Source organism: Bos javanicus, chromosome 24 (assembly GCF_032452875.1).
Source record: "Bos javanicus breed banteng chromosome 24, ARS-OSU_banteng_1.0, whole genome shotgun sequence".
Classification (NCBI taxonomy): domain Eukaryota; kingdom Metazoa; phylum Chordata; class Mammalia; order Artiodactyla; family Bovidae; genus Bos; species Bos javanicus.
This window is the reverse complement of record NC_083891.1, coordinates 25,648,932-25,674,165: the sequence shown is the minus strand read 5'-3', so window position 1 is coordinate 25,674,165 and position 25,234 is coordinate 25,648,932. Positions and strand designations below refer to the sequence as shown.

The 25,234-nt window shown below is 41.3% G+C and overlaps 1 protein-coding gene across 1 annotated transcript in view; it reads left to right on the top strand.

Moving 5' to 3' along the window:
• Nucleotides 1–24,186, top strand: part of DSG2 (desmoglein 2) — a 52,949-nt gene extending 28,763 nt beyond the window's left edge. Inside the window, exons 6-15 of the mRNA XM_061399677.1 lie at nt 704–870; nt 3,646–3,783; nt 3,897–4,082; nt 7,824–8,089; nt 12,082–12,224; nt 12,521–12,748; nt 16,178–16,405; nt 18,161–18,282; nt 19,335–19,673; nt 21,394–24,186. Coding sequence (XP_061255661.1) covers nt 704–870; nt 3,646–3,783; nt 3,897–4,082; nt 7,824–8,089; nt 12,082–12,224; nt 12,521–12,748; nt 16,178–16,405; nt 18,161–18,282; nt 19,335–19,673; nt 21,394–22,419 — 2,843 coding nt within the window. The 3' untranslated portion in view covers nt 22,420–24,186. The remainder of the gene's footprint in view (nt 1–703; nt 871–3,645; nt 3,784–3,896; nt 4,083–7,823; nt 8,090–12,081; nt 12,225–12,520; nt 12,749–16,177; nt 16,406–18,160; nt 18,283–19,334; nt 19,674–21,393) is intronic.
• Nucleotides 24,187–25,234: the final 1,048 nt, after the last annotated feature.

Here is a 25,234-nt window from a genome sequence, read left to right as displayed (position 1 = left end):
ATCTAGGTTTGGAAGTGATTTTTTGTTGTAAGTTTTTTTACCCTCAAAACAGATGTGGTAGATTGATGTGATAGGTTAGGTCTATGTAGCGACTTGTCAGTTTCACCCTGTGTCCGGAAAGCAGCCATAGATGCTATGTAAACAAATAGTTATGGGTGTGTTCCAGTAAAGTTTTATTCACAGAATCAGGCGGCTGGCTGGCTTGGGCCCACTGTCCGTAGTTTGCTAACCTTAGACATATTATTTCTACCTCCAGGCTTCAATGCAAGGGTTAAATGCAGCTTTCTATATGGGGGCTTGCAGGAGAAATTTCTCTTTGATCTGAATGTAAAGAATAGCTATGCTTCTCCTGAATTGCTTGTATTTTAATAAGCATGTATGTGTATCTGTTCATTTTTCTTTCTTTGTATCTGTTATTAGAAATGTGATAAGCAAATCTGTGGCCCTCCTTTTGTGTGTCCAGGACTTCATCTTAAAAATTGTATATACTAACCTCAGCCTCACTTTTATCTTATTTTTTCTATTCCTACCTCCATTCACATTTGCTCCCTCAAGCAATTAAATTCTTTGATCTTAGTAAACTAATTTGATACATACCTAAAATCCTTTTTGGAACAAGCTGATATGATACATAAAATAATAACATAACATAAGAGTGCTAAAAGTTGTGTTTCATCTTGGACCCCTTCGTTTCTGCTACCAGATACACTAGTGATGAAAATCAACGCAACCGATGCAGATGAGCCCAACACTCTGAATTCTAAAATTTCCTATAGGATCGTGTCTCAGGAGCCTGCTAATTCTCCAGTGTTTTACCTAAATAAAGATACAGGAGAGATCTATACAACCAGTATTACCTTGGACAGAGAGGTAAATTGATATTTCATGTTATTCATCTTTTCTGCTCTCCTCTCCTTCCAGTTTATTCTCTCTCTAGTCTAATTTTCTGACTTTGTCTTGTGTTTGAGAATGATCCTCCTCTAGGGATGTGCTGTCTAGTATCATAGCCATCAGTCATACGTGGCCATTGGCCACTTGAAATGTGACTAGTCCCAGTTGAGATGTGCTGTAAGTGGAAAATATACACCAGATTGGGAAAACATAATATGAAAAAAAAAAAAGAATGTTGAAATATCACCTTAATAATTCTTGGTTGATCACTTGTTGAATTAATAACATTTCCGATACCATGGGTTAAATGAAATTTCTTTGTTTAAAACTAGTATCAGCTGGTGTTTAAACAATCCCCTGTCATTACTATAAGTAGGCATCATGGTAAAGGAAGAGGAAGATAATCAACCAGAAAACCCCCCGAATGTTTTTATAAATGAAAAGGCAAACCAATATACTTCTCCCAAAGCAAAAATAAAACTAGTATCAACTGTCTCCTTTTACTTTTTTTTTTTTAATGATTTATTTATTTGGCCACACCATGTGGTTGGGGATCTTAGTTCCCCAACCAAGGACTGAACCCAGGCTCCAGCAGTGAAGTGCCAAGTCCTAACCACTGGACCACCAAGGAATTCCCTCTTTATTTTTTTTTCATGTGGCTCCTGGAAATTTTTAAATTACATAAGCATTGGCCTAGGGCCTCTCCAGTCAGAATCTGTTTGCTAGAGAGTTTTAAAGCAATGTTCCTTACTTTGTGGTTCTGTAATGAAACTTTAGGAATCTTTCCTACTGCTAATACATTTTCAGAGGGAGGAGAAGAGATTGAAATAGAAGTCCTGTTTAGAGTAATAGCAGTATTTGTAAAGAGTTATTGTAAATCCCAAATTGGAGGAAAATTTGAGTTGTTTCCTAAAGGATATTTTCTCAAACATTTCATTTTTTTATTTCTAAGTCAAAGGGAACATTTTAGTTGAAAAGGGAAGACAAGATTTCATAAATGCTACACGTATAAAGATGTTAACAGCATGCATGGTAAAATCCTTAGAGTGCTGTATTGTCATCAAATATAAATCATCATCAGACACAATCAGTGTATTTTGTAATGCTTAAAAAAATTATTTAACTCTGGCCAGAGAGGAAGAGGATGTGAGTCAACATTCCTTTGATATCTTTCTTTTTTTTTTGGATATCTTTCTAAATGATAGTGAAAGTGTTAGTCGCTCAGTTGTATCCGACTCTTTACAACCCCATGGGCTGTAGCCTGCCAGACTTCTCTGTCTGTGTGATTCTCCAGACAAGAGTACTGGAGTGGGCTGCCATTCCCTTCTCCAGGGGATCTTCCTGACCCAGGGATTGAACCTGGGTCTCCCACATTGCAGGCACATTCTTTACCATCTGAACCACCAGGGAAGCCCTAAAGGATATTATTACTCCTAGAATTCTACTCTACCTTTTCACATAAAATGAGAATGGAAAAGTACTATTTTGAAGTAGTAGTACTATTGAAGTACTATTTTGCTAAATGTCTCTGAAACATTTAGCAGAAAAAATACTGGCTGTCACTTACTGGGTAAGCCATGTGCCCAGTGCTATTCCAAGCCTTTTACGTGGATTAATTCAGTTAATGAACCTGTGAACCCTGTGAGGCAGATCCAGTTATTATTCTCATTTTATGTAGAAGGAAACTAAGGGTCAAAGGGATAATGTGTGTCCGACATAGCTAGCATGTCAGAATTGGAACTCAGGCAACTGGTTCCAGAGTCTCTGCCATCCTGCCTTTCACTGAGCAGTTTTGCTCTGCACAGGGTCCCGGGCATGGGCACTTGCTGCCCGGCTCCTTCTTAAACTTCAACCACACTGATGGAGCCATCAGAAGGGACCACATGGAAGAGACGGGTCCCCTTTGGAATAACATCTGAGACATTGTTCTCTAGGTCGTGTTCTCCAAGAATCTTCTCTCCCGAGGATAAAAAGTGCACCAAGTTTTGCCTTTACTGACCCAGTGTTCTTGGGGGGTTAAGTCTTCATGACAACTTTTAACCTAAAATGAAGTGTGGGCTATAAAAAACTAATTTCTAGAGTCTCATCACTTCCAGTGTAATGCTGACTACCTTTTGAAAGCACTTTTGTGCTCAGACTATTTTAAGGAGAGACTCATCTCCTGATAAATATCACCAATGATGTCATTAAGAATTTTGATGTCAACAACTGCTCTAGGCTTTTCTGCCCTTTAAAAAAAAAAGCTCTGATGGCAAACAAACAGCATCTTCACAGAATTAACAGCAGGTCATGAAACTTTTTTTTAATATTTACTTATTTATTTTTGGCTGCTCTAGGTTTTGTTGCTGTACCAGCTCTTCTCTAGTTGCAGCAAGCGGAGCTCCTCTCTAGTTGTGGTGCACAGACTGCTCACTGCGGTGGCTTCTCTTGTCGTTTAGCACAAACTGTAGGGCCCTCAGGCTTCAGTAGTTGCAGCTCCTGGGGTCTAGAGCGCAGGCTCAGTAGTTGTGGCGTACAGGCTTACTTGCTCCGAGGTATGTGGGATCGTCCCAGATCAGGGATCGAACCTGTGTGTCCGGCATTGGCAGGCAGATTCTTTACCGCTGAGCCACCAGGGAAGCCCCCATGAAACTTACTTATGAATAAAATGTACTGAGGTTCATTCCCCTGATGATAAAGTGAACTCAACCCAGAAAGACAGATTTGGGAGCAATTCATTTTCACCCCAGCGGGATCTTTTTCATTGCCTTGCAGGAATACAGCAGCTACACTTTGATAGTAGAAGCAAGAGACGGCAATGGACAAATAACAGATAAACCAGTAAAACAAGCTCAAGTTCAGATTCGTATTTTGGACGTCAATGATAATATACCTGTAGTTGACAGAAACGTGGTAACTATTATTTTTATAACAAATGTGCCTACTTACATGTCAGCCATAACTAAAAATGTATCACTTATGTTTGTGTTCCATCAGAATAAAAACCTCCTGTTTGTGTTTTGCAGTATGAAGGATCAATTGAAGAAAACAAAGCCAACGTAGAGGTTTTACGCATAAAAGTCTCCGACGCAGATGAAGTAGGCTCGGATAATTGGTTAGCAAATTTTACTTTTGCATCAGGAAATGAAGGGGGTTATTTCCACATAGAAACTGATACTCAAACTAATGAAGGAATTGTGACCCTGATTAAGGTAAGGACTTAGTGTTCAAACCTGGAATGAGAGAAGTTGGTCAAGAGGAGGACACTGATGTATTTTGAGCTCCAAATATTTATTAGTACTGGTGCCACAATGTTAGAGATAGGCGCCATCCCTATTTGCCCAAGTTCTATGGTTGTGAGTGGTCACACTCTTTGTATTTCTAATGTCAGTAGTGTGAGGGTTGCATTTTGAAACAGAGTGTATAATTCTGCTTAATTGAATCAATGAAAATTAAATTGTGTTATAAGTATCTGGGTCTTAAATATTTAAAACCCTGACTCCTGCAGAATTTTTTAAACAAATTTAGAGGATGGATTTTTTTTTTAAACAAAATTAAAAAGGAAGAATACCACTGTGTGTTAAATGGTTAATGATAGAATATCAAATTTTAAAATAAAATGCAAAGCTAAAGCTTTCCAAATATTTCATTAAGTCACAGACAAAAATTGATTCCAGAAGCATCCACATTTTTACAAAACTTATTATATGGTAAAGTAAGTAAACCCTAATAGAGGAATGATGATAATATAATGTATAACAGAATAGAGGAAAATTAACTTTAAGTTTCATTGTAATAATTATGGATACCATTTATCAATAGGCTACCATATGTATATAGACCACTTTTTGTAAAGCAGAGGAAAACAGAATAAGGTTCAGTTCAGTTCAGTCACTCAGTCGTGTCCGACTCTTTGCGACCCCATGAATCGCAGCACCCCAGGCCTCCCTGTCCATCACCAACTCCCGGAGCTCACCCAAACTCATGTCCATCAAGTCGGTGATGCCATCCAGCCATCTCATCCTCTGTCGTCCCCTTCTCCTCCTGCCCCCAATCCCTGCCAGCATCAGAGTCTTTTCCAATGAGTCAACTCTTTGCATGAGGTGGCCAAAGTACTGGAGTTTCAGCTTCAGCATCATTCCTTCCAAAGAAATCCCAGGGTTGATCTCCTTCAGAATGGACTGGTTGGATCTCCTTGCAGTCCAAGGGACTCTCAAGAGTCTTCTCCAACACCACAGTTCAAAAGCATCAATTCTTCGGTGCTCAGCCTTCTTCACAGTCCAACTCTCACATCCATATATGACCACAGGAAAAACCATAGCCTTGACTAGACGAACCTTTGTTGGCAAAGTAATGTCTCTGCTTTTCAATATGCTATCTAGGTTGGTCATAACTTTCCTTCCAAGCGTCTTTTAATTTCATGGCTGCAGTCACCATCTGCAGTGATTTTGGATTAAAGGGAAGACAAATTTTATGATTACTGAATAAATAGATAATGGCATTGGAGACAAAATCAATTTACCTGCTTGTATAGAACTAAGCATCCTTTTTTAGTCATAGGTTTTAGGTGCAACCCTGCTCAGTGCTTGAGATTAAAAGCCAATAATATACAGAAGGAGAAGTAGTCACATAGTGATGAAAAATAAAAATACCCTCAATGCACCATAGTAGCACAAAAAGGGACAGAGTTACTGTAAATTTAGTAGTAAAATGACAGCACCAGATTAAGAAAATTATGAATTTACTTTCTCAATTGTATAAAGAATCGCTTCCAAAGTGTAAGGGCAGCCATCAGATTCCATTCACAGGAAGTTAGAGGAGATACACAAACAGCAAGCGTGCACGTAAAGGATGCCCGGCATCAGTAGACATTAGGGAAGGTGCAGATGAGGTCTGTGGGCTGTCACTGCACACCTGGCTAGAAAGAAGCTACAATCAAAAAAGACCGACACCACCAAGGATCAGTGAGAACATAGGCAAACCAGAACTCCTGTATATTGCCAGTGGAAACATTAAATGGTAGAGCCAGTTTGGCAGTTTCGTAAAAAATTAAATAGAGTACTAATCCAGTGACCCAACAATTTAGTCCTAGGTGTTCACCCAAGAAAAATAAAAACATATACAGTATCTACAAAAAAAAACTTGCATGCAAATGTTCAGAGCAGTGTTAATTGCAAATAGTCCAAATGCCTAATAACAGAATAGCTAAGTAAATTAAGTGTATCTAAAGAGTAGAACACTATAGAAATGTTTTTAAAAAGAAAATGGACAAATTGGAAAATACATAGAGAGAGTGATAAACTGATCAAATGTAATACCACAATTTGCAAAGAACAGAGTATTTGGAAGAGGGTTAATCTTTTATGGCATTAATAGCAAACCAGTTATTAATAGACATCATGGTATAAAGAAGGGGGTTAGACTCTCTTCGTAAACATCTTTAGACTTCCCGGGTGGCACTAGCGATAAAGAGTCCTGCAAATACAGGAGATACAAGACTCACGGGTTCAATTCCTGGGTCAGGACTATCCCTTGGAGAAGGAAATGGCAACCTGCTCCAGTATTCTTGCCTGGGAAACCCCATGGACAGAGGAGACAGTGGGCTGCAGTCCATGGGGCTGCAGATTTTTAAACAAATTTGAAAACCCCTTCCTGGGTTCAATATAGTCAAATATTTTTTTCTCCAGGAGGTCTCCTTTTATTTTTTTTATACTAATATAAACAAACATAAATAGAAAATTTGCATAGAAATGGGATACTTAGTTTCAAAGTACCACCACACAAAACACACGTGAATTACAAAGACCAAAAAGTAACTTTACAGTGGGGAAGCCTCAGAGACAGCACCTTGATCAAAGGATCAAAATGAACAGTATTAATAATGAGACAAATGAATATTATGTGCTACCTAATAAGATGCAGTGAGGTCTCAGCTTTATGATATGCTATGGGACAGAGCTGGTGGTCTGCTGCTACTTCTGTAGCCCTTTTTGCCAGAACAAACCCATGGAACACTTTTTAAGGATATTAACCTATATTGAATGTCCCTTAACTTTTTTAAATTAAGCAAAGAATCACTTCAGATTGCTAAAAATAAAAAATATATATGTTTGAAATGATTTTGATCTTAAATAAAATTGGGGATGCTTCCTAAACATCCTTAGGCTTCCCACGTAGTGCTAGTGATAAAGAATCCGCCTGCAAATGCAGGAGATGCAAGACTCACAGGTTTGATTCCTGGGTCAGGACTATCCCTTGGAGAAGGAAATGGCAACCTGCTCCAGTATTCTTGCCAGGGAAATCCCATGGACAGAGGAGACAGTGGGCTGCAGTCCATGGGGCTGCAGATTTTTAATGACATGGTATCAATTTAAGAGTTGGAATATAGTAAGTCCCCTATATACGAGCCTTCAAGTACTGAACTTGCAAAATGAGAATGTACATTTACGTGTCCAGTCACATTAAAGTATGAGTGAAACTGCAATTCGCCCTCCGTCTCCTGTTGCTGACGATCCTTCAGCTCTCCCACCTCCCTCCTCTCCCACCCCCACTCTGTAACTCTTCTTGCCTGTTCACTGGATGCCAGCCCCTGGATGCCATCTGTTGTATGGTACCACTGTACTTCTCAAGGTACTTTACTGTAAGATTAGAAATGTTTTCTTTATTTTATGTGTTTGTTTTTTATGTATTATTTGTTTGACAGTATTATTACAGTACTGTGTAGCCAGTTGTGTTAGTTGGATACCTAGGCTAACTTTGTTGGACTTAATGAACAAAGTTGGACTACGAACGTGCTCTCAGAATGGAATTCATTTATATATTGGGGATTTACTGTACTTACTGCTGTATTTGTCATGTTTTAGATGATTATATAATATCTGACACTGAAACCACACGAGTGTGTTCTATTGTTTTCCCTTTTAAAAGAATTCCCTCTGATTTCGCCTTTCTAGGAAGTAGACTATGAAACAATGAAGAATCTTGACTTGAGCATTATCGTCACTAACAAAGCAGCTTTTCACAAATCAATTAAGGATAAATACAAGCCGACATCCATTCCCATTAAAGTCAAAGTGAAAAATGTGAAAGAAGGCATTTATTTTAAAAGCAGCACAATCCAATTTCACACTAGTGAGAGCATGGAGAAATTAAGCCAGGGCCAAATACTGGGAAAATTTCAAGTTTTTGATGAAGACACTGGAAAAGTACCCAATGTAAAGTAAGAGATGGTTATGAATATTATTTCCTTGTTCTAAGTTACTTTGAATGCCTCTTTTCAAAAATCATAATGGAATTTGGACACTTCAGTTCTTTGAACCCTGCCTTTGGGGGCCTACAAACCTCAAAAGGCCTGTAAATGAAATTCCTGGAGTTGTGTGGTCACTGAGAGGCCAGGTGTTTCCCCAGGAGCCCCCTTCCCTCCATGACCCGAGTGGGAGGCAAAGGCTGGCTGGGTTCAGAAAAATGATGCTGATGAACCTATTTGCAGGGGAGGAAAGGAGACACAGATATAAAGAAGGGACTTGGGGACACAGTGGGGGAGGGAGAGTGAGAAGAATGGAGAAAGTGGCGTCAACATACAAAGACTATCGGGTGTAAGATGGATAGGTAGTGAGAAGTTGCCTGTAGCACAGGGAGCCCAGCTTGGTGCTCGGTGATGACCTGGAGAGATGGGATGGGGGAGGGGAGGGAGTCTAGGGAAGGAGGGAGTGTATGTATAATTATGGCTGATTTGCATTGTTGTATGACAGAAACCAATGCAACATTGTAAAAAAAATTTTTTTTTAATGTTTAATTAAAAAAAAAGTTCTGGGTTGAGAAGGCTAAATAGCAACAAAGAGAAAGTTCAGAAAGAAACTTTCTAAAATCTGTCTTTAGAGGTAAGAAAGTAGCAAGTAAAATTTACTGCAAGTTCACTTTACGTAATTTAAGTGGGAAAAAAAGCTGCATAATGCATTAAAATTTTAATAATGGGGAAACCAGTTTTAATTGATCATCAGCCTTGAAAATTGATCTTGATTCAAACCAGGCTCTTTGGTCCAGGGGTTGATAAAACTTGTAACATTTGTCTTGATCCTGGTGACCTTTATTCAGAATATAAAATATTAATATAAAATATATTAATTATTAATTAATATAAAATATTATTCTTTATTTATTAAGAACCTACTAGATGCCTGAAAAGAAATGATACAAACGCACTTCTTTACAAAACAGAAAGAGACTCACAGTCTTCGAGAACCAACTTATGGTTGCTGAAGTGAAGAATGAGGGGGACAGAATAGAGTTTGAGTTCAACATGTACACACTGCTATATTTAAAATTGATAACCAACAAGTACCTACTCTATAGCACAGGGAACTCTGTTCAGTGTTATAGAGCAGCCTGGATGGGAGGGGAGTTTGGAGGAGAATGTATACATATCCATGTAAGGCTGAATCCCTTTGCTGTCCACCTGAAACTATGGCAACATTGTTAATTGGCTATATTCCAATACAAAATTTAAAAAAAAAATTTTTTTTTTAAGAACTATCATATGCCAACCCTGTATTGTACCCATTTTGTAGCAGCGCCTTAGGTTTGCATGATCCATTCACATTTGCAAAGTGAGTTTACATCTTAGCTCTCAGAGCCTTGCCATCAAGAGATGACTCTACAGAGTTGTAATTTATGAAGCTCTGCTTACCTGTAGTTATTTGGTTGAAGTTAAGCTTCCCTGGTAGCTCAGCTGGTAAAGAATCCGCCTGCAATGAAGGAGACCCTGGTTCAATTACTGGGTTGGGAAGATTCCCTGGAGAAGGGATAGGCTACCCACTCCAGTATTCTTGAGCTTCCCTGGTGGCTCAAGACAGTAAAGAATCTGCCTGCAATGTGGGAGACCTGGGTTTGATCCCTGGGTTGGGAAGATCCCCTGGAGGAGGGCATGGCAACCCACTCCAATATTCTTGCCTGGAGAATCCCCATAGACAGAGGAGCCTGGTGGGCTTCAGTCCATGGGGTCACAAAGAGTCAGACACAACTGAGCATCTAAGCACAGCACAATACAAGAATCCTCACCTGCCACCCAAGATGACTGTTAGGGGGCGCTGCAAGTATCCCGCTTGGCGTCGTTGAAGGGCTTGCAGTGGCTGACCCGGGGCAGCCCTGTGCTTCAGACGTGCTCCTGATGTCTGCGGCCTCTGTGGAATCCTGGATGTCCATCACGTGGCTCCTGTTTTCCTGCCGTCAGTGCCAGAGTTGTTCGGTTGCTTCACTCTGCTTGGGCCTGTGTCCCTGGGTGCCAGCACTTCACGAAACACTGCCGACCTTAGCAAGAATGGGGATATGGAGGAACCTTTTCAACAGTCTCTTTCCTTTTGGAGAATCTTATAGAATTCATCAGCCAATAGTAGCAAATGACCTTTTTCCAAAATAATATTAACAAAGTTCCCATTGTGTTTTCTGCAGTGTCTTGGTGATCCTTTTTTGTGCAGCTTACCTTCAGGCAGTCCAGCTTCTCTTGAGTTTTGTAGCCTAATTTTTATTTCTGTGGCTCTTAAACCTGAGGATGCACATTCCTTATGACTTCTCAGACTGTCCGCTGAGAGGCTTAAGTGTTCTGATTAATTACTCTCCAATAATACTGTGGCTGTCTGCTGGAACTTCTATTTCCATCTACCTATTTAATTTTGGTTGGTGTTTTCAGTAGGAGTTATGACCGTATCAAAAGATGATGTGTGCTACCTTGAAAAATAATGAACCATGTTTTCTTCTCAAAAGTACCTTATTCTTTTTTTTTTTTAGAAACAGTTTATTCTTTATCATACAACTTTAGAATGAGAGTGATCTTAAAGATTAAGTCAAACCTTATTTTACAGATAAGGAATGAGAGGCACAGCTAAGTGAAATAATTTTCCAGTATTCACCTAATTGAAATGTCAATGAGAACAGTAGAAGAAACATTCTCAACTTTGTCATGATTTACTTTAACTGATTATCCATGTGCATCAGTTGTTACGGATATTTGACATGACACGTGAGCCACCATCCTACTTTGAATGGTGTCTAATTTTAACAATAGAAAACAGAAAATTCCTTAAATGAGATCACACAAAGCATTCCATTGTGAAATGTGATTCTTACCACTGTAGCTCTGTCTTGGTTATAAGTATAATGTGGGAAAACTTTGAGCTAAGTTCAAGCTTTAAAATTCCAGCCATGAAATTCAAAAATATTTGTGACTATCGAAATGTATCATTTACTGGTAAAATTATTAAAAGGCAGGAAAATTTAGTTCAAGTGTATAATTGGAATTTTTTAATGGTAACTATAAATAAATATTGCTGTATGTTAGCCACTAATTTTTGTGTGCCTAAACTGCCACTTAATACAAAATAATAATCTGATTGCTTGAACCAAATACTCATATGTTTATTTAGTTTATTTGGATACGTTTTAAACTCTATGGGATTAAATTAACGTGCTTTTGTGAAAACCTATGAAAGTTCTACTTGCATTCCTGAAACTGTCTTTCCGCTCTAATTTTCCTTTGCTTTGAGAGAAGAAAACCAGAAGTCACCTTATCAGCTTTGTTTTCACTTTTAGCTGTTTCTAACCAAAAGAAGAGTATTGCTCCTAACAACCAACAATATCCCCCAGATTTATTTATTTGTTTTTTAGTTGAAGGATAATTGCTTTACAGAATTTTGTTGTTTTTTGTCAGACATCAACATGAATCAGCCATAGGTGTACATATGTCCAGCAAATTTAAAGCACTTCCATTTAAGGCATTGATTTTTTTAAAAAAAAAACTGTTATTATTAAATATTGATAACATGCCAAGAAACAACAGGATGTAAGGTAGCTTTTCTCTATGAGTTCTTGTTGGGTGACTTAAGTTATCCTAGAAAGGTTAACTTGAAATTTAAGGGAAACTAGATTGAAAGCTGTAAGACAGGCTAAGAGCAACTCATAAACCTCCCAGGTGAGTAGGCAGGGGGTGGTTGCCCTTGCACACGTGCCTGGGGTGCGTTACGGAAATAAGGAGGATTCCAAAGTAGCTGTGAGACAGTGATAAACAGAGGGGCTTTTAGGATAGTCTCAAGAAATTTAAAAACATTCCAAACATGCCTGTTACAAGAACATATATACTAAAGCAGAAATTAAGCTTAAAAGAGTTATAGATATTATAGTTTATCCAGAGTTCAGAATTAATTTTCTCTTTTCTAACAGATATGCCAAATTTGAAGATATAGACAATTGGATCTCTGTGAATTCTGCCACCTCTGAAATTAAACTCGTGAAGATTCCTGATTATGAATCCAGATATGTCCAAAATGGTACATACACTGCAAAGATTGTGGCTATAACAGAAGGTAAGTTATTAAAGAAACATCTTTTCTTGGTTATATGTATTTAGATTTTATTTTCCAACCACGGAGACCTTTGTTTTGGCCTTATAGAAAGGTCACATGGGTAAACCTTCACATTTCTACATATTTAGTGGATTAAAAGACATTACTTGATCTGAGTATGAAAGCACATCTAAGATAAGAAGTGTCCTAATTTGGATACCAGTTCTCCTTATGAAATTGACTAGAGAATTCAAACCATGTCCATTTTGAGCAGTATGACCAGAATGTACTTTTTTTTTTTTTTTCCTATTTTTAAGAATATCCTAGAAAAACCATCACTGGCACTATTGTTATCAATGTTGAAGATGTCAATGACAATTGTCCCACACTGGTCGAACCTGTGCAGACTGTCTGTGACTATGTGCCGTTCGTGAACGTGACCGCTCAGGACCTGGACGGACCCCAAAACAGCTGGCCTTTCAGTTTCTCCATCATTGATAAACCAGCTGGAATGGCAGAAAGATGGAAAATAGTACGCCGAGAAGGTAAGCAAAAATCACTAGACTATATATTTAAATATATATTTATATTTAACTTATATTTAAATATTTATATTTAAACATGATAGAAATCTATTTGCAAAGCAAATAAAATCTTCATAATACAGTTATTTATTTGCTTTGCATAAATTGTATTTCCAGTACAGTCAAGTTTATAAAATGAAGTTCTGAACCTCAGGCGTAGTGTCTTTGATCTGCCTAATGATAAATAATCTACCTGGAGGGAAAGAAGAAAAATAGATGTCTAATACCTCTCTCTTTTTTTTTTTTTAATTTTTATTTATTTATTTGACTGCGTCAGCTCTTAGCTACGGCATGCAGGATCTTCCTTGTGGTGCGTCGACTCTCTAGTGATGGCGCAGGCTCAGTAGTAGTTGTCCGGCTTCCCAGGTGGCGCTGGTGGTAAAGAACCCGCCTGCCAATGCGGGAGACATAAGAGACGTGGGTTTGGTCCCTGGGTTGGGAGGATCTCCTGGAGGAGGGCATGGCAACCCACTCCAGTATTCTTGCCTGGAGAATCTCATGGACAGAGGAGCCTGGTGAGCTCCAGGCCATGGGGTCACAGAGTCGGACACGAGTGAAGCGACATCAGGCGCACACACGCACGCAGCAGTTGTCGTGGGCTGGATCCTAGTTCCCAGACCGGGAGTCAGACCCACGTCCCCTGCATTGCATTCTGGATGCTTAACCACTGGACCACCGCGGAAGTCCCCTCTAATATCTTAAAAGTAGCTGGGTATTCCCCAAATCACTCTTGAAGTAGTTGTCTCATAAGCTTGAGGAGTACTTTGCCTTTCTAAGCACAGTAATCCTAGTAGGTGCCTTCTAAAAATATTGAGGTATGGTAATGATGATTCCATGAAAAATAACACTGGTGGAGTATATACCATGTGTCAGACACTCTGCTAACCCTTCTTGTGCTTTATCACATTTATTCCCTACCCCATACCATCATTCCCCGATCACAGCCGAGAGAACTTTGACTTAAGTAAAGTTAGGTAGCTTGTCTGAAGTCACAAAGCTGGTGAGTGATGGACGTAACGTTGAAAGGAAGCTGTCTGTCCTCCTGCCCCCATGCCAGAAGGATGTAAGCATGTATCCAAATCTTGCGACATACTCCCTTACTGACATGTTCTTTTGGGTTTTGAATGCTGAAAAATAATCTCTAGAAGACTCTCTTGTTTTAAACAGTTGGTATTCATTTCAGAAGGTTTTAAATATAATACCCCAATTTTTCTTAACTTATAAGTTTACTGGTTTTTTCAGTTCAGTTCAGTTGCTCAGTTGTGTCCGACTCTTTGCGACCCCATGAATCACAGCACACCAGGCCTCCCTGTCCATCACCAACTCCCGGAGTTCACCCAAACTCTCGTCCATCGAGTCAGTGATGCCATCCAGCCATCTCATCCTCTGTCATCTCCTTCTCCTTCTGCCCCCAGTCCTTCCCAGCATCAGGATCTTTTCCAATGAGTCAACTCTTCTCATGAGGTCACCAAAGTATTGGAGTTTCAGCCTCAGCATCAGTCCTTCCAAAGAACACCCAGGACCGGTCTCCTTTAGGATGGACTGGTTGGATCTCCTTGCAGTCCAAAGGACTTGCAAGAGTCTTCTCCAGCACCACAGTTCAAAAACATCAATTCTTCGGCACTCAGCTTTCTTCACAGTCCAACTCTCACATCCATACATGACCACTGGAAAAACTATAGCCTTGACTAGACTGACCTTTGTTAGCAAAGTAATGAGCATAAAGCCATAGAGAGAGAGAATTATAAAGGATGTTTTTACAACAGTTGAAAAGTTTGAATATGGATTATATGTTAGATATTATTATATCAGTAATTAATTCTTAGAAGAGCTTAATATCCTTTGGTCTTAGAAGGTATATGCTGAAGAAGGTCATGAGATCTGCAACTTACCTTAAAATAGAGGAGTAGGATGGGGAGGGAGATGGGAGGGAGGTTCAAAACGAAGGGGATATATACATACCTGTGGCTGATTCATGTTGAGGTTTGACAGAAAACAACAAAATTCTGTAAAGCAATTATCCTTTAATTAAAAAAAAAGTGTGCTTGTAGAGAGATAGTATTGTTATAAAATGTAAACAATTCATGAAGAGTATATCAAATTCATTGTATCAGTAATAGTCTTTCAAGTTTTCTGTAGATTATGTTTCAAAATCTCAAACATACCACGTTGGGAACAAAAAGGATGGAACAAGATTGGCCCATTGTTGAAAATTAGTTGACTCATTGGAAAAGACTCTGATGCTGGGAGGGATTGGGGGCAGGAGGAGAAGGGGACGACAGAGGATGAGATGGCTGTATGGCATCACTGACTCGATGGACGTGAATCCGGGTGAACTCCGGGAGTTGGTGATGGACAGGGAGGCCTGGTATGCTGCGATTCATGGGGTTGCAAAGAGTCGGACACAACTGAGAAACTGAACTTAACTGAACTGATTAAAGCTGGAAATGGGTACCATGAGGGTTAATTATGTTCTTTCCTTGATCACCGTTTGAAATTTGCCTTGATAAAGTTCTTTTAAGAAATGGTAGGATAGGAACATCCCTGCCGGTCCAGTCACTAAGACTGAGCTCCTGATGCAGGGAGGCCGGGTTCGATCCCTGGTCAAGGGAACTAGGCCCCACAGGTCCCAACTAAGAGTTCACATGAAACGCAACTAAAGATCCCAAATTCTGCAATGAAGTTCAGAGATCCTGCAACTAAGACCCAATGCAGCCAAATAAATAAGTATTTACAACAGGAAAAACTAAATTTTAAAAAAATGGTCATTTAATGGAAATATCATTTAACCCACCACTTATTTGGCACTGTATCCCAGTAATGGAAAGAGTTCCTAGCATCAGATAGATCACACACATTTGTTAACATTAGTCATCATAAAAGGAAGGTGTGTTCAGAAATGATTCTGTGATCTTCACCTGCATATTTGGACTAATCTCATCGAGCACACTGTGAATTCAATAGAGGAATTATGGAATAATAAAACTAACTGGAACAAAATATGATGAGCAATTAAAGAATGTTTCTGTAGACTCAGAGATACAATGAACAAACTAATGGTTACCACTGTGGGAGGTGAGTAAGGAGGAACCAAACAGGGGTAGGGGATTAAGAGGTACCATCTGCTATGTTAAAATAAAGAAGCTGCAAGGATATATTATACATCACAGGGGTTATAGCCAATGTTCTACAATAACTGTAAATGGAGTATAACCTTTAAAAAGTGTGAATTGCAGTGTTGTATACCTGAAACTTATATAATATTGTAAATTAAATATACCTCAATAAATTGAAGAAAAAAAAAAAAAGAGAGAATGTCTCTGAACTTTAATCTTGCCCCTTTCTTGGTAACCACTCACTTTATTTCCTTTATTTTCTTGTCCCTTACAGATAACAACGTGCTACTACAACAAACCAAAAGACAGCATGGGACAAGTGAAATTCACTTCCAGATCGCAGATAGTCAAGGCTTCAGCTGTCCTGAAGAGCAGATCCTTAGGCTCACAGTTTGCAATTGTGTGGAAGGCAGCGGCTGTGTGAATATGTGGGCTGACTCCTACGTTGGCTTGGGGCCTGCAGCAATTGCACTCATAATTCTTGCCCTTCTGCTCTTGCTACGTAAGTATTTTAAAAGCTGTACGTTCCCTTTCGGGGGCCTTCCCAGGTGGCTCAGTGGTCAAGAATCTGCCTGCCAAGCATGAGAGTCGGGTACAATTCCTGAGTCAGAAGGATCCCCTGGAGGAAGAATGACAACCCACTCCACTATTCTTGCCTGGAAAATCCCATGGACAGAGGAGCCTGGTGGGCTACAGTCCATGGGTCCGTGAAGAGCTGGACATAACTGAGCACTTCCTCTTTTAGTAACTTCTAGTGTTTTTAGGATTTTGTTACTATGGTACTCATTGATTTCTTTAGTTTTTCTGTAATCACACTAGAATGCTATTGAGGGTGAGAAGGGAAGCAAGAATTGATCATTGCTCAATTCACCAAAAGTTATCAGAGCTCTCTTCAGAATTTTGTTTTATAAAAATGTATCATTTCCTGATTTCGGGAACCAAGAATATTAGACATACGTTTCAACCTTGTGGGTGTCCCCACTTTGTTAAGCTCTGTGAGGGAGGTGGGGTATCTGTTCTTCCACACACAGTGCCTTGTGCGTGGAAAGCTCTCAGAAAAGACTTGTTGCGTGGTACAAGGTTATTTTACAAACTCATCTGATTCCCAGCAGTTCTTGTTTTTCACACACTTGACTTGTCAGAGCTCCACCTCCCAACAGGCTCCGCTTGGCTTGCCCCTTCCCCTGCACCAACAGGAGCCAGACCCTCTGAGCATTTACATGTTTCCCAGCAGTGACAACCAGCCCGTCCCTTCCTGCCTGCCCTCCAGTGCCTTCCAGTGACTTTGGGTTTCCTTTCATGGAAGAACAGAAGACTGCAACCTGGGGTCACATGGAACCACTCCACTTGCCCACTGCCCATGGGCAGACCACCACCTCCAAGGCAGCCTCCGCTATTTCTCTGTTAGAAGAGGGTGCGTCCAAGCCATTAGTAGGTGTGCAGCTGAATACACAGCACTCAACAGTTTGCAGTGCACTTTTACATCATCATCTGCATTTAGTGGGTTAAAATACTGACCTGATGATAATGACTTGTCTCAGCTGACCAACCTGGGATTCCTTGCACTACCGTCTCACCTCAGATTTCCCAGGGTTTAATGGGGGTGCTTAGCACATGGCAGACACTTGATAAACATTTGCTATCTTCAGTCCTTTTATTACACACAGTAACCATAGTCGGTGAAAGTATTAGTCACTCAGTTGTGTCTGACTGACTGCAACACCATGGACTGTAGCCCGCCAGGCTCCTCTGTCCATAGAATTCTCCAGGCAAGAATACTGGAGTGGGTAGCCATTCCCTTCTCCAGGGGATCTTCCTCACCCAGGAATCGAACTTGGGTCTCCTGCAATGCAGGCAGATTCTTTACCTTTTAGGCCACTGTGGAAGCATATGCTAAAAATTAAAGTGGTTTTTTAAAAAATTAAGCTATTAAATTGATTTTGATGATTTGGATAGTGTCAAATCCAGTCTTGATGTCCCACTGAGTGACCACAGACAGTGACCACAGTCTTTGTGATGGACAGGAACTCTGAATCTGTAAGACTCCCTCATCCTGCTTTTAGGCTTTGGTATGACTCACCCAAAACAGACTTGGTGAGTTTGGATCAGGGGAAGAAAAGAAAAACAGAAAAATAGGGCTATAAGTAAGTGAAGACTGAACTCTAGAAAGTGATATGCAAATTCCAAAACTATGCAAGATAAATTCAAAAATCGGTCAAGACTAACCTTCTCTGTGCTGGATTTTGTGTCTGTGCAGTTATACCACTTCTGCTGCTGGTGTGCCATTGTGGAAAGGGCGCCAAAGGCTTTACCCCCATCCCGGGTACCATAGAGATGCTGCATCCATGGAACAACGAGGGGGCGCCACCTGAAGACAAGGTCAGATAATCCAGTGTCAGTGGAGCGTGTCCTCTTTCCTGCTTTAAAGGAGTCTTAGGAAGTGTCTCTGACATCATAGGTCATGAGCGCAAACTAGTTCCTACAGATTTCATTCACATGCCTTCGTTAAATACAGCCTACTTTGTACCTGTTGCCAGGGCAGCGTTGAGGTGGTTTTGCTCTACTGCCACAGGTCCTGAGTTACAGAGAACATAGACAGAGAGTCAGGTAGTGATGCCGGGAATGTAGAACAAAGGCTAAAGTGAGCAAGAGTGTGTAGGGGTTCAGGTAGGAAGATTTGTCCCAATATTTAAACGGGCAGTCTTTCATAACCAGGTGCTTCTCCATTTCCAGTCCACACAATACATAAGGTCCGCAGAGGTACACCCACAGCCCCCGTGACAGTTGTAAAATGTTGCAAAATCCCCTTCCCTACCTACTTACTGGCCGTCCCAGGTGGCACTAGTGGTAAAGAACCTGCCTGCCAATGCAGGAGACAGAAGAGATGTAGGTTCGATCCTAGGATGTGGAAGATCCCCTGGAGAGAGAAATGGCAACCCACTCCAGGATTCTGGCCTGGAGAGTCCCATGGACAGAGGAACCTGGCAGGCTACAGTCCATGGGGTTGCAAAGAGTCGGACATGACTGAAGTGACTTAGCACACAAGAGAATCAGAAGATAGAGCAGAGATCTTCAGAAGACTCAAAGAGGAGTCATTCAGACAAAGTTTTTACTAATTTGCCTTGGGCAAATATCTTACTCCCTTCATATGCTTGGACTTCCCTGGTGGCTCAAATGGTAAAGAATCCACCTGCAATGCAGGAGACCCAGGTTTGATCCCTGGTCAGGAAGATCCCCTGGAGAAGGAAATGACAACCCACTCCAGTATTCTGGCCTGGAGAATTCCATGGACAGAGGAACCTGGCGGGCTACAGTCTGTGGGGTCGCAAAGAGTCAGACACGACTGAGGTGACTAACACTCTCGCCAGCTCACTTAGCTCAGACGGTCGGCGTACTGACCGTCCCTGACTCGATGGTATGTGCTCTCACAGGTGGTGCTGCCTCTTCTGGGGGCGGATGTCAGAGATGGGGCCGCGGTAGGCGCTGGGGCAGGCGGAGGTGTGACGGCCAAGGAAGCCATCGTGAAAGGAAGCAGCTCTGCCTCCTTTAGCAAAGGGCAGCAGGAGATGTCCGAGGCAGAAGGCCGCTGGGAAGAATACAGAAGCCTCGTCTCAGGCGGGGCCACCCAGGTTACTGGGACGACCGGGGCCATGGTGACCTCGGACACCTTCAGGACCACGAGAGCCACGGGGGCAGCCAGAGAAGTGGCCGGAGCTCGAGCAGGCACAGTGGCGGTGAACGAGGAGTTCCTGAGAAGTTACTTCACTGAGGTAAGTGTTGGTTTCTCTGTGTGGGAGAAGTTGCATCTATATGTGAACGTGATGTTATTAGGGAAATCATTCTCTTGGGTCTAAATGGGACTGTGTTCCTTTGAAGAGGGTGCTTAGAGGCACTGAGGAAGGAGAGATGAGAACAAATTGGTTCATTTTGTGGTGGTGACAAGTGACCTCACAGGTTTGCTTCTCACCAGGGCGTATTTCCCACAGTCATGCTTTTGCCATCCAGTGCAGCTCTGCTCAGCTTGTGCCCAGGAAGCTCCCGTCCTTGGGCTGCAGAGAACAGAGCAACGAGAACCCGGTAATAGCACCCCTAAAGCCACGGCCTTTCCCCACTCACGTGTCGTTGGCCAGAGCAGGTCACATGACCAGGCTGATGTCAGTGGGTCCGAAAGTGCGGTCCTCTGCAGAGCGGGTAGGGTGGGAGGGGAGAGACTACGTAACCTAAAACACACAGTCTACTACGCCTGTTTAAGTGTTTTCTTTTGAAGGCAAGTACTTGGTTCACCATTGTGGTGAGTCACATAAAATTAGGAGGAAAGTTGCAGCAAAGATGATGCAATGCAGTCAGGAAGTTGATGCCTGGAATTAGGAATTAGAAGCCTTTCTGGAGAACACAATCAGGCTTGGGCATGGGATGGGCAGAGTCAGATTGCTAGGGACCCAGTGGGCTTCCATAGAGGCCACTTTATTCCTGCCACCTCCTTTCTACATGGCCACAAAGTACCTGAGTGCTTCCCTGCTTTCTGCTTTCGTCCCACCTGCCCACCCCCAAGTATCAGCTAGACCCCAGGGAGATGGTGGTTTGGTCAGTGTCAAGGAAAAGTGCTTCCCATCTGTTTTCTGTCTCATGGCCAGGCTCCATTCTTGTACCCTGTTTGTTTTATTTCAATATCTTTTTCCCACTCAGCTCTAATCCTGCGTGAGTCAATCTTGATTATGTATGTGTGTGCAGCTTTTAATTGGGAAATAATTTCAAACTCCTCTGGAAATTTGCAAGAATAATATAAAGTTTGAACTCCTATGTACGCTTTACTCGGGGCTTCTCGAGTGGTGCTAGTGGTAAAGAACCTATCTGCCAGTGCAAGAGACATAGAGATGCGAGTATGATCCCTGGGTTGGGAAGATCCCCTGGAGGAGGGCATGGCAACCCACTCCAGTTTTCTTGCCCGAGAATCCCATGGACAGAGGAGCCTGGTGGGCTTCAGTCTATGGGGTCGCAAACAGTCAGACAACTGAAGCGACTTAGCATGCACACACACACCCTTTGTTCAAATTACCCAAATGTTAGCATTTTGCCACGTTTGCTTTTGCTTGCTTTCTCTCTCACACACACGCACATGCACACATCCTCTTACGTCACCATGGTACAGAGACTTAATGACAGATTCCATGTCTTGGTTTAGCCGATTATCCCAGGAATGTCTTTTATAGCCGTTGTTTTTCCCATCTCAGCCACTCTCGGGTGCTGCTTTCCATTTACTTGTCGTGGCCCTTGTGTCTCCTCTTAATCCGAAACCGTTCCCTCTGCCTTTCTCATCTACTAATACTGTTTTAAGAATACAGGTCAGTAGTGTGGTAGGATGTCCTTCAATTTGTGTTTCTCTGATGTTTCCTTCTAATTAGAGGTTTCACATTCTGAGCAGGAATCGAGAGCATTGTCCTTAAACAAAATGTGTCACTGGTTATATGCCTGTTTCTCTTTCTGTTTCAGAAAGCGGCCTCTTACATCGGGGAAGATGACATGCACACAGCCAAAGACTGCCTTCTGGTTTATTCTCAGGAAGACACGGAGTCTCTCCGGGGTTCCATCGGCTGCTGCAGTTTCATTGAAGGAGAGCTAGATGACCGTTTCTTAGATGACTTAGGATTGAAATTCAAGACCCTCGCTGAAGTTTGCCTGGGTCGAAAAATAGAGATGGATGCGGAAATTCAGCAGAGGGCAAAACCCGCAAGAGAAGCAGACAGGAAGGTGGTTTCACAGTCCCTCTATGAGCAAACCAGGCTTAACTCCGAGAATGCTTACGCCTCAGGTAGCAGCTTTCAGGGTCCCAAGCCTTTGCATGAGGCAGACACAGAGAAGGTAACTCAGGAAATAGTCACTGAAAAATCTGTTATATCCTCTAAGCAGGCTCAAAAGGTCGCTGCACCACTTCCTGATACACTGGCTTCCGGTAGCGTGATAGTGACCGAAACGTCCTATGCCACAGGCGCCACGGGGCCCCCTAGTACAGTGGTCCTGGGCCCCCAACAGTCCCAGGGCCTGATCGTGACCGAGCGGGTCTACGCCCCGGCGTCCACCCTAGGGAACCAGCAGTACGCTAGTGAGGGGCACGTGGTGGTCACCGAGAGGGTCATCCAACCCCACGGGGGCACGTCTGGCCTCCTGGAAGACGCCCCGCCTCTGCCCGATGCTCACTATGTCATGGTGCAGGAAAGAGAGCGCTTCCTCACCCCCAGCTCCAGCCTGCAGCCCCCGCTGGCCGCGCCCAGTGTAGCCTTAGGTCAGAACGTGACAGTGACGGAAAGAGTGCTGACGCCAGCCTCCGCTCTGCAATCTAGTTACCAGATCCCTGCCGAAACCTCGGTAATGTCCAGAAAGACTGTGGCTTCTGCAGCTGGAGTCCCGGGTTCCCTGCCAGACTCAGGCTTAGAGGAGTCTAGTCATTCTAATTACACGATAACCACGTCTTCCACCAGGGTCTCCAAGCAGAGCACCGTCCAGCAGTCCTTCTCCTAAGCAGCCGTCAGCCACACCAGAGTTTAGCCAGCAGTGACTCATGTCCTGTTCTCAAAGGACCTGGCTTTTCAAGAGCCTTGTAGATGTGAGGGGCATGCATCCTATGGGCCTCAAATTTTTCTCAGTCTCTATTACGCAAAGAGCCTCACTGTCTCAGCTTCTAGGATTGCACTTCAGAGATAACCCAGGACTTCCTGAAGGGACAGAATGATGAAGCTGGTCTTAGGTGCCTTTGAGTGACTTATGGCCAAATAATACTCACAAAAAAAGTTAATTAGAGAGTAAATCTGGCTTCTGATTTATCAGATTCACAGTGTCTGTAGTGCATGAGCCTTCTGGTAGAGCCATCCGTGAGACTGAGTGGGTCCTTAGCCTGCCGTGTTAACATTTAACTTTGCTGTTCTGTGTTCCATACTTATCTGCACCTAGCAGATTACCAGCAGCTTTTTTATCCAAAGATACTGGTATAGTCTGAATGACCTGTTTTGCTTGTTTGGTTTCTTTAAAACTAGACGCCCTTCAATCCATGTAAGGTTAATTGAATTTTGGGACATGATATGGTAAAACAGTGTGTGTTCTGTGCATGTAAGTGTATGTATGTGTGTGTGTGTTATATGACCTTAAAAATAGCATCATTCCTTTTCTTTGTCTCTCAGTAATCATGGAAATATTAAATACTTCAAGTTCAGTAGAATAATCCAGGGCGAAATTCATAAATATAAAATCACTTTATTTTTATAGCAATAATAGACTATTAAAAAAACTCAGGATACATTATCTTCTAATTCAGTAAAACACAGTGAACCATATGCACTGTGGTAAGAGCCCTTTTCACAGCTGTATATCCTCAAGTGCCTACCGTGGGTGCCAAGTCAATATGTATACAACTAGGCAAATTTTAGAACCCGCTCTCTTTTTATCTACGATCGCAAAAAGAATATTGGAAGTCCTTATAATTGCTGTAATTTTGAGTTTGAAATTATGATTTATTCCATGTCTCAATGTCATTGGCTAGTTGGCCATGGCTGACTACGTGGACTATTGAATATTGTAGAGCTGACCTGAATTTCTGCAGCATCTTGCCTTTCTTTCTGAAAAGTGATCTGGATGTTTTGGCCAAATAAATAGATTGTATTTTTATTCCTCCTTGAAGAAATGACCCATTACAAGTTTCAAAGTGTAAGTGCCTATCAGTCATCAATTATATAAATATTCTCCACAACAAAATAATTTCCATAAACTTTAAAGGCTGTAATTTTGTGAATTTTGAGTATATTTTACTAGGAAAATGAAATCTTGAAAAACTCATTTTATAGCACATTTTAAAAAAAATATTGATGACCTGTGTTATGCAAAAGATTTATACTTTTCTACTTCCACTAATATGCACAAAGAAAAAGCAAATATTTTTAGACACCTTAAACCTGTGGCCAAAATGAAGGTCTCTCTTTGATACTCTAAGTTTTGTACTCTCTACTTGCAACTGTTGCTGCTTTTGTCTTTGCGTTATAGACTTAGTAATTATTGTTTGCCAAGTCTGCAACAAGACCATCACTACCATGTGAACTTGTGAATGCGACCTGCATACGCCAAGCAAAACCTGGTCTTAAACTTCCTATACATAAAGTCATCACATTTTCTAGATGATTTTCTTTGTTCCTGAAAAGGTGATAATTTGTATTAGTTTTTACATTTGTTCTACAGAAGAAACATTATATTTGTATGTATATCATCAAAATATTTAAATAAAAAGATGATCTTTGTGCAGCCCTCTGCCTGTATCTTTTTATTGCCCCCATCATATTTTACAAGGAATACAGCCCGTCGTTAGGGAGGAGTCAGGTGTTTGTGGACCTTGGTGTTTTAATTATTAACAGAACTGCTTACATCCTGCTCAGCCAGACTCCCTGGAAGAATATATTTCCCTTCCTAAGTAGGGTAGAACACAGAAGGCCCGTCTGCAACTTGAGTTTCAGATCAATAATGAATAGTATTTTTAGTGTAAATTATGTCCCATAGGTAAAAAATTACCTTTTTTCTGAAATTCAAATTTAACAGGGAGCTAGCTCTGTATTCTATTTGCCAAGTGTGGGAACCTTGTTCTAAGGGGCCAAGGTTTGCTGTCTGCCCAGAAAGTAACAGTGGAGGAACCAGTGGATTTAGCTGAAGAAGTCTTGCATATCTGACCCCAAGAGATGAAATCATTCAACCAAAGTAGAGAGGCTGTTTTAATTGCTTACAGCTTACAAGAGAAAAGATGCGTTTCTGCCTAGACTGAAGTGTCACATCAGTAAGTATTTCATAACACAGGTGCGTCAACACATCGTAAAGTGTGAAGCCTGCTCTGCTGTAACCCCTGGACTCCTATTCCAAGTGGCACATGGGAGCAGTTCTTCATTGATTTCATGAAACGCTACAGACATGCCACTCACCATGACATCAAAATTTACACAGTAAACACTGCTCATCAAGGGTCATCTAGAAATGAGGGGTTTTCACGTAACAGCTATGAGTTAAATATTCCTTAACACAAATTTCTCAGTTTCACTATATTGGTGTATCTAAAATCCTCTGTATGATTATTGATTTTTTGTCTACTTTTTCCATTAATTGTTGAGAGAGGAGAGTTACAGTCACCAGTTGATTGTGGTTTTCCCTGTTTCCTCTTTATTTCTGTTTATTTCTTAACAATACTTTGAAACTTGTTACACCTGTGTTGTTAGATACAAATACATTTAGAATTATTGTCTTTCCGAAAAATCGACTCATAGAAGGTCTTCTCTCTGGTTATATTTTTTGTCTTGAATTAACTTTC